Source organism: Furipterus horrens, unplaced genomic scaffold, assembly GCF_987537825.1.
Source record: "Furipterus horrens unplaced genomic scaffold, mFurHor1.1.pri manual_scaffold_3, whole genome shotgun sequence".
NCBI lineage: Eukaryota > Metazoa > Chordata > Mammalia > Chiroptera > Furipteridae > Furipterus > Furipterus horrens.
This window is the reverse complement of record NW_028327173.1, coordinates 103,020,448-103,029,967: the sequence shown is the minus strand read 5'-3', so window position 1 is coordinate 103,029,967 and position 9,520 is coordinate 103,020,448. Positions and strand designations below refer to the sequence as shown.

Here is a 9,520-nt window from a genome sequence, read left to right as displayed (position 1 = left end):
TGCTGCCTGGTGAGCTGTGTTACCGGGATTTCAATCATTGTCTGCTTCATTCTGATAGTGTTGAGTTTAGCTTTGCATCCCCGGCAGGCTATAGGGGGCAGAGCCCCATGCACTTGTCACTACCCGGCGACCAGCGGCGATTGGCGACCTTTTTTGCCACACTGTGGCGCTTTGTGTGGGGGTGGGAGTCCAAAATGGATTCCCGCCGTTACTCTTCGCTGAGAGACTGGGATCCATCCCCCTGCCCTCTGAGCCTCACTGTCAGAGGCAATGGGGTGGCTGCCTTTCCCAGCATTTAAATTGTGAGCTGCGGGGTCTCGACTGCAGCCAGGATTGCTCCCCTTGCATTTCTCGCAGCCCCACTGCTATCCCCGCTGTTATCACAAACAGCACCGTGGTTTCTCGCCCCTCCTATCTGTCCGGACAAGCACTGCTGGTTTATAACTTTATACGTTGGGCTTCCATGTAGTTTATTTTCTGGAATTTCTGGTTATCTTTAATTTTGATGTAGCTGTATTCCTACTTAGTTGTAGAGGGAGACTGAGCATGTCAATCTAAGCCTCCATCTTGGCGGGAAGTTCAGACTATCTCTGGACATTTCTTATGTCAACACGAGTGAGGTCAATGGATACTTTGTAAGTCATTATATCATCTATAATAGATATATGATATTTGAATTCATGATGCATTCAGCATTCAGCCATCTGTGACATGAACAAACCCACACAGCATCAATCAGTTCTGAGGGGCAGGAATCATTTAGGCTGGATGGGGGCAAGACACTCCTCTAAATCCACCCTCCTTAGAACTGAGTTTGACAGTTCCCATTACAGTGGAACCTCCATTCTCAAACTTAATTCATTCTGGAAGCCTGTTCAGAAAGTAATTTGTTCAAAAACCAAATCATCCTAGCGCATTTTCTCCTTTTTTTGTTGCCTGAGAGATGCGTAACTTATCATACAGATATCAGCATGAAAGGGTGTCAAGTTGAGAATGAAAGGGTGTCAAGTTGAGAACCAAAGTTTTGTTTGACAACCGAGACAATTTTTCCATGAATAACTTGATCAAGAGAACTGAATTGTTCAAGATGGGAAATGGTGGGGAACTGAGGTTTGACTGCTGTGTTTCGTACTGCATTTGCCTTGAGAATAGTCACTTTGAATTTTGCCTAAGGTGGTAAAAGTCTAGTTAGGTGAGAATTCTAGTTAAAATGGTAGGGGGAATACATCCTGACTCCTACACCTCACATGCCTTATTACTTAAGTGAAGGTAACACTGCTTGCTGTTTGGAAAAGAGCTTTTTGTAGTAATAACCATTTTCATAAAATCAGACCATTGCCTCAGAATTAGAACAGAATTTGGCAGATTAGGACAGCCTGTTAATTAGGAGTTAGAGTGAAATGCTGCAATGTATAAACTCAACATGGAGGTTTCTGTTACAGGTTAAAGGGATTACTTTTTTTGCAAAGGTAATAAAACAACAACTTTAATTAGTGAACAGACCTAGGACTTGAGGTTATCAAAGCAGGATAAAGGGATCAGGAGCAATCCTATCTGCAAAATCATTTAGTGAGGTCTTACCCCCTTAAAACAGCCTGGCTAGATTGCTCCTGTCACCTGCTTCTCTCAAGCTTTGTGTACCCAATCCACACTTTGTCCTGTAGTCAGAGTGGTCTCTTCCAACAAGTATAGGATCATATCATCCTTCTGCTCTTCACCCAACCTCCTGAGTAAATCCCTTCAAAGGCTACCTCTTGACTGGGGTTCTTCCCTCTGCCTCTAAAGAACCACAAGATCCGGTCCCTTCCTGTGCACCATTTCTGTGCAGCTTCTCCCATTCCAGCCATGCTCCCACCTGTGCTCCCACTTCCCACTTCCTTTTGTCTGTACCGCACTTTTCTACCCCTTTCAACTAGTAATTTTTCCTTTAGGCACTGGCTCAGTTATGATGGATGTTACTTCCTTAGGCCATTCCAGATGCTCCAGTCAGGTTCCCCTGTTATAGCATGCACAACACCACTTACCACAGATGGAGTTACACCCTGGCTTGTTTGATTAAATTTATCTCCCAATAAACCCTATATCTGTCTATAAAGGCAGCAGGTTTTTTCTCACTATTGATTAGGTCCCTAGCACTGGAACAGTGTTGACACATAGTATGCCTTCAATAAAAAGGAATTTGAAGGAAAAATGTACTTCAAACATGTGATTGTTGTCACAGAAGCATATGTTCTAGATCAGATTAGTTATTTATTGAAGGGAGGCAGAATAGTGCACTCATTTAAAGGCAGGATTTATGAAGTCCGAATGCTGGGGTTCAAATTCCTTCTCTGTACCTTTCTAGCTGAACACCCTCTGGCAAATTACATAACTGCTCAGTGACTTGGTTTCTCAGTCTGAAACTGAGAATACTTGTGCCCAATTTAGGGTTGAGGTTTGAATCGGATACACATGTCAACTCTTAGCTTAGTGCTAATAGTAAGAGCTCATACACGTTTGCTGTTGCTGCTGTGTCCGAGTGTGGGAAGCTAGCTAAGTGCCAGTGGCTAGTCAGTTTTGAAATGGGATTTCAGCTTAGAAAAAGGGAATGGGGAGTTGTGTTTGTTAAAGGCTTATGATTACAACCTTGGAATAAGTAAAGTGTCTTGGAACATTCTGACATCATTTGTCTTAAAAAGGTGCCAAGTCAGGCTTCCCCATCTACCCAGGAAGCCAGGAGATGCTTCTGCAGATCTGTCTCCTTCCGAAGAGGAAGGGCGTAACATTGAGGGCATCTTGAGTCTTAGACACAAGCCAAATACTATTGGTTAATTCAGCAATTTGATGTGCTGGTTTAATTTTTGGCTTACTGATTTTTGCTGATATAAAATCCATATTCAGGTTTATTTATTTATTTATTTATTTTTATTTTTCATTTTAAAGTATATTTTATTGATTATGCTGTTACAGTAGTTCCAATTCTTTCCCCTTTGCTCCCCTCCACCCAGTACCCCCCTTCCCTCCAGCAATCCCACCCCCCTTAGTTCATGTCCATGGGTTGTCCATATAAGTTCTTTGGCTTCACCCTCACCTATATTATTCTTAACTTCCCCCTGCGTATTTTGTATCAACCAATTATGCTTCTTAACCCCTGCACCATTTCCCCATTTTCCACCTCCCCCTCCCAGCTGATAACTTTCCAAATGATCCCCATACCTCGGATTCTCTTCCTATTCTGGTTTTCTTAGTCAGATTTTGTTTTGATTTTTTAGATTCAGTTGTTGATAGTTCTGAGTTTGTTGTCATTTTAGTGTTCATAGTTTTGATTTTTTTCTTAAGTAAGTCCCTTTGACATTTCATATAATAATAGATTGGTGATGATGAACTCCTTTAGCTTTACCTTGTCTGGGAAGCACTTCATCTGCCCTTCCATTCCAAATGATAGCCTTGCTGGATAGAGTAGTCCTGGTTGCAGGTTGCCTTTAATCACATCGAATACTGCTTGCCAGTCCCTTCCTGCCTGCAAAGTGTCCTCTGGGAAATCAGCTGATAGTCCTATAGGCAGCCCCCTGTAGGCAACTCTCTGCCTCTCTCTTGCTTCCCCCAGGACTCTGTCTTTATCTTTCACCTTTGGCATCTCAGTCATGATGCGTCCTGGTGTGGTCCTCTCTGAGTCTAGCTCACCCGAGACCCTCTGTGCTTCCCGGACCAGTAGGTCCATCTCCTTCACAAAATTTGGGAAGTTTCCCTCACTTTTTTCAATTCTCGCCTCCTCATTCTGCACTGGTTGACTATTTTTCTTCCTTATGTTCCAAATCATTGATTTGAACCCCGGTTTTCTTCTTTTCACCATTGGTTTTGTGTGGATTTTCCTTTGTTTTACTTCGCATAGCCTTCACTTCTTCTCTTATGCGTTTGCTGTACTCAAGCATACCTGTCAAGCCTGTGAGCATCTTTATCACCAGTGTTTTGAATTCTTCCTCTGTTAGGTTGTCTATCTCCTCATCTGTTAGGTTGGCTATCTCCTCATCTGTTAGGTTGGCTATCTCCTCGTCGCTTAGTTCTCCCACTGGAACCTTGATTTGTTTCCCCTTTTGGGCCATACTTCTCTGCCTCCTCGATCTGACAGGCTCCTGTGTTTGTTTGCCTCCACATCCCAGGTAGAGCTGTTGCTCCTGTTATGTTGCAAGGGGTGGAGCCTTAGGGATTCATCAGTACAGGGCGACCTGTTTCACCACATTGTGGTGCTGTATGTCGGGGAGGGTTCCTAGAGGGAACAATGCCACCTGCCCAGCACTCGCCCCTTTTCCAGGCATCTCTCCCACTTCTGCATCAGACTGGCGCCCCTCTAGCTGCTGCCCTTGCCATTGTTCCCAGAGTAGGTGGATCTGCGGATGTTGTAGGACCATGGGGGCCCTTAAACAAGTGGACTCTGCTGAGACTGGCAATTTCTGCTTCCACCCCAACCCCCACTGGTCTGCACAGTCAGAGGCAATGAGGCTTGATTTTTCCCGGTGCTGGGACCATGGGTCCTGTGAGGACCTGGGAACACTCCCCAGGTGTTCCTCTTGACTTTTTAAAATGTGTGACTGCGCTTTCTGCTGGCCTGCCACTGCCGCCACCACACTGCCTCCTCTCTGCTCCATCTCTGCCCCTCCTACTTGTCTGGATGAGTATTTCTTCTTTATACCTTTGTTTGCTGGACTTTCATGCAGTTTGATTTTCTGGAGCTTCTGGTTGTTTCTAGTTTTGGGGTAGTCGTATTCCTTCTTAGTTGTGGAGGGAGACACAGCGTGTCTATGCCTCCATCTTGGCCCGAAGTTTCCCATATTCAGGTTTATATTCACATGAAGAATGTATCTCTTTACTCATTTATCTATCTATACATCTCTTTTTCAACTATCTGACCAATAAACTAACTGCATCTGGCTTATTCAATCCACATAATAATAAAAGGTAATAACGTTAGGGATTAGTTCAGTCTGGGGTCCTGTGTTTTGTTACTGAATTAATCCCTAGTTAAACTGTGCAAGTGGTTCCTTATAGTTAATGTAGTCCTGAAATCATCTAAATCAACACAGATGACGTCTGTGTCCCCAGCAAGAGAGTGCTGAGGGTGACCGGCTGGAAGTGAGTGCGAGAAAAGAAGATAGTGGAAAGACAAAGTGGGGGCAAGTTTGAGGGCTCTGTGTTCAATGGGGCAAGGATATTTGAACAGGGAAGGAACATGTTATTGAACTACTTTTCTTATGATTTGTTCATTTTCTTTCATAACTTCTTCACAGTTAACACTGGAAAGGGAATTCTGAAGGGAGGCGTGACATATTAGAAAGATGTGGAAACAAAGCACCTTTTGCAAACACAGCAAAGAAGGCCATGAGGAGTGAACACATGCAGAGTAAACAGCAGAGATGCCGGTGCTATTAAGAGATTGGCCATTGAAGAGAACCTGGAAGACAAGCCACCACAAGCACCCACAATAACCCTTCTCCCAGTTTATAAAGCAGGCAGAGATAAAACAAAGGAGCTCAGGGTTAGAATTACCTGTAACAACTTCACATTTGGGCTCAGCAAAGGAAGTCAGATGGCTATCAAAGAGAGGAGGACTCTTTCGTGAAAGCAAAGAAGAAAAGCCCTCAGGAGTAGATCTCAATGTGAATGATAGGGTGACTCAATGACCCCCATTACAGATGCACAGAGAGAATATTGTAAGTTAACTTGTTTGCTGGACGAGAGGGGGAGAAGAACCCAATTATAATATTAACAGTAGTGTAACAATGAGGAGTTGATAAATTGAGATAACACTACCAGGTGGCTAGGGAGCATGACCAAATATAGGTTTTCTTTATGCGATGACTATGATTAATTAATACCTACAATAGGGAGCATTTTTAGTTTTTTTTTTTTTGGAAAACTGACCCATTTTAATTTTTTAAAAACAAAAAAACATAACACAACATCAAATTATTTTTACCATCTACAATTCAGTTACGTCCAAACATTCTAAGACCAAGCAGCGTCCCCTGCCCAGGAGCGGGGAATTAAAACGAGACAGACAAAGGTGAGTGCTGACAATCCAAGTTCCAGCTGCAGGTCACAGGCCTTCCATTCAAACGCACTCCGATGCTTTTCGTTTCACAGTTTGTCGAAGTGTTTTACAGGAAGTTCTTTAAAATAGTCTCATCCCAGGCACAAGGTTTCTTCAATGATACACAGCTTCATGACACTCTGTTTCCATCCAATTGATAGGAATAAAGGAATTTATGTTTGTCCTTTTTGGTAGTGTAGAGCAGTGAGACCACCAGCCAGCTGCCTTCAGCAGATGGGAGAGGTGAGAGACCTGGGCTGTGCTGGCTGCTGGTTTCCACTCGTCTTTCTGAGGGTGTGACTTCAGAAGTGTTAAATCACACTCATGCCACTACAATGATTAGTACTAGTCATCTTTTTTAGACCATAAAAAGGAAAATACCCAATGGACATAAAAATGGTCAAAAGGTTTTTACCGCAGGTCAATTTTCTTTCTCTCCCCCCAAAAATAATACAAAATGAACTTATAGTTGGGATGGTAACTCCATTGGACATTCCAATTCACCCTGTCACTTGTTCCCCCTAGAAGTAAGGGGAACAGGCATTAAGTTTTGTTAGCAATATTAGAATAGTAACCAGATGTGTTAATGGCAGCTTATTTGAGGTCCACCAATCAAATCATGGCTATCTTCTCTGCCCACATCTGAACACATTTAGCTACCATGGAAACTACAAAGGAAGGAAAAATGTATTTATTCCAAGATTCGTTTCCTGGGATTTTAAAGCGCCCTGTCTTTTGCGGAGCCCCAGGGCGGCGATAATGTGCTAGGGGCTGCTGTGTTTCCCGGCATGAGCTCCCATTCTCTGCGGGTCCTGAGAAGGATAGTGGATTGGTCCTGGAGCCCTCATGAAAGGAGGTGGCGGTCCCATTGGGTGGAACATGTGTGGCCCAAAACCTGGGGGTGGGGGCGGAGCGATGCCCGGGGGTGGAGGCAGGGCAATGTTCACCACAGCAGGAGGGCCACTAGGGGGTAGGTTGAAATAGTTGGCAGAGGCTTCTTCTTCTGCTGCAGGAGGAGGAGGAAGAGCTCCCGGCAGGCCTGGAACAGGCTCTAGCTTGATTCCAGACTCTGTGGTTCCATCCTTCTCTTTTTCTTTTCCTCTGGCTGCTTGGGACCTTCCCCATTTCACATTGAGTCTACGGCCATTGACAATCAGCTTATTGAAGGACTTCTCTGCAGCCACTTCTGCAGCCTGCCTTGTGGCAAACTGGATGAAAGCGCACTGCTGTCTCTGCACAACAGTGATCGTCCGGATCTCTCCAAACTGGTAGAAATGATTTCTTAGATCTGTCTCAGTAATGGTATCGCCGAGGCCACCAACGTATAGTGTGGTGATAGTCTTGTCCTCTGGCGGGTCTAGACGAGGCATCGTTGAAGCCCGCTTTAGAAGTTTATCTGCCACAGGGTCATTGATTCCGTAATATCGATCTTTAATGTTCTGATCAGCAAGGGGGTCATCTGGATCTGTAGGCTTCTCATGTCTGTATGGACACTCCTCTCCTCTCTTACATTCTCCTTTCACCCAGAAGGAGCAAATGTGAGGTCGGTTCCTTTTGTAGTAGGGTGTGGTCCGGGCCAGTTTGAGCAGCATGTCACTGGTGGACGTGGCCTTCCCCAGCATGCCAACTGGCCGTGTTCCATCAGAATTAGAAATCTCCCTCTCCATATTCTGTGTGTAGTACTCTTTGTTGACATCTGACTTTGGCATGTCATCCTTAAAAGACAACCCTGCATCACGAACCTGGATGGGCAGGCCATACTCTAGATCCAAGAGGCAAGTCTGACAGACATTCTTCAATTTACTGCAGGTTTGGCACACTTCAGTCTTCTTGAAACGCATGCGAACCCCGGGGCACCAGCGAAACACTGTGAATGGCCTGGCACAGATTTTACATTCTTTCCCATACTTTTCTTTGGTCATTCGGATATACGGGTTTTCTCCAAGACACGTCTGGCACAGAATGGGGAAGTCCGCATCCTCCCAGTTCTGCCTGTTGTAGGTGTTGGAACCCAGAGAAGTCGCCATCTTGAGCGTGTCCGGAGGCAGCGGAAGCTTCCGAGTAGGAAGAGAGGACCGCCACCGGGAGCATTTTTAGTTTTAACAGTTAAGATATTATCAAAAAACTATGGTCAGCAGGAAGCATTTCACAAAGGGGAAAACCTAGGCAGTGAAAGGGTAGATTGCCTGCCGTGAGGAACATGGTGGCAGAAATGTTCAGACTAAGGCTGGAAGACCCTGATCCAGCAGGGAGAGTCACACCCCAACCTGTGTCTCCCAATCTTAGAAGGGTACCTGTAAAGCCAAGTGGGCACATGCTCTTCCTAGGAACCATTTTAAACCCATTTTCCAGTAAAAGACAAAATCTGGAACTAGTGAAGATGCATCTACGGCAGAAGCACAAGTCCTGCAGAGCATAGGGGGGATATGTGGGCTCGTTATGGACTGTGGTGATTTAGTTAGTACTAGCCAAGAAATAACCAACACCAACCATTAAAGTGCTTTTATGTGAAAAATGGTGTCAAAGAAGGACTTGATCTAGTTAATGAGTTCTGGCATGAGACAGACCTTTGAGAGACTGAGGACTTTGGGGAAAAGATGGATGGAAGTTGAGATGCAGCAGGAGAATGTTAAAGAGGTGAAGGTAAAGAAAGAAGAGGTCAGGAGTACTGACGTTTCTGGTAACATCTCATTCATTATGAATTATTCTAGGCAACAGGATTTGTGAACAGAGTTCAAGGACTTGGGAACCTTTAACTCAGTGTTGGGCACCACCCTGAGATCTGTTAAAAAGGAGATTGCAGAAGTCGTCAAGTGTGTGTTTGGAAATCCAAAGTCTCTTTTAAGACAATCATTTCTTCCTAATAAGAAAAGAATCTGTAAGGACATGACTTTTACCTCTGCTAGGGATTAAGAAGTGCTCTGGGATATTGAAATGGACCCAAGAGCCAAGCAGGAGTTTCCTTATAATTGACCATGGCATACAGTTCTTACACAAGAGTCCCTTTGGCCTGCACAGATGTTTACATATTTCGAAAGCTTTTTGGAAACTGCTGCAGAGCTGTGGGCCCCAGCTTGTTTGTGTGTAGTGCTGGTGGGTGCTAATCAGCACTTTGCTCCAAGTTGGCCCCAGGAGCACCCCAGCCGACACAGCTTTACTCAGGCAGTGATACCCCTCCACCTTCACTCCTCTGTCCTCTGTCCTTGATGGAGGACAGGAAAGAGGAGCTGAATCCCAGCCCCGGCACCCTGACGTGAGGTTTGTAGTTACCATAGTCCTTTGGAATCACCAATACTCTCATTAGAAAGCAAACTTTGAGTCAATAGTTGTTTTCTTTTCCAATAGTGAACACCTTAAGTAAATAGCAAGTTCCATTCCTCCCCACCCCTGCTTTACAGAGTGATTTTCCTGTTTGCCTGGAATGAATCCGCTATCTTGGCTATATCAGATGGT

At 44.7% G+C, this 9,520-nt stretch overlaps 1 protein-coding gene across 1 annotated transcript; it reads right to left on the bottom strand.

Moving 5' to 3' along the window:
* Nucleotides 1-5,883: 5,883 nt before the first annotated feature.
* On the bottom strand, nt 5,884-8,143 carry LOC150015600 (pre-mRNA-splicing factor RBM22). The gene has a single exon (XM_090271784.1). The coding sequence runs from the start codon at nt 8,092-8,094 to the stop codon at nt 6,832-6,834; it is 1,263 nt and encodes a 420-aa protein (XP_090127910.1). The 5' UTR covers nt 8,095-8,143; the 3' UTR covers nt 5,884-6,831.
* Nucleotides 8,144-9,520: the final 1,377 nt, after the last annotated feature.

Bases quoted from the DNA above. Each gene is read 5' to 3' on its own strand.
- LOC150015600 (XM_090271784.1), bottom strand. From the start codon at position 8,094: ATGGCGACTTCTCTGGGTTCCAACACCTACAACAGGCAGAACTGGGAG.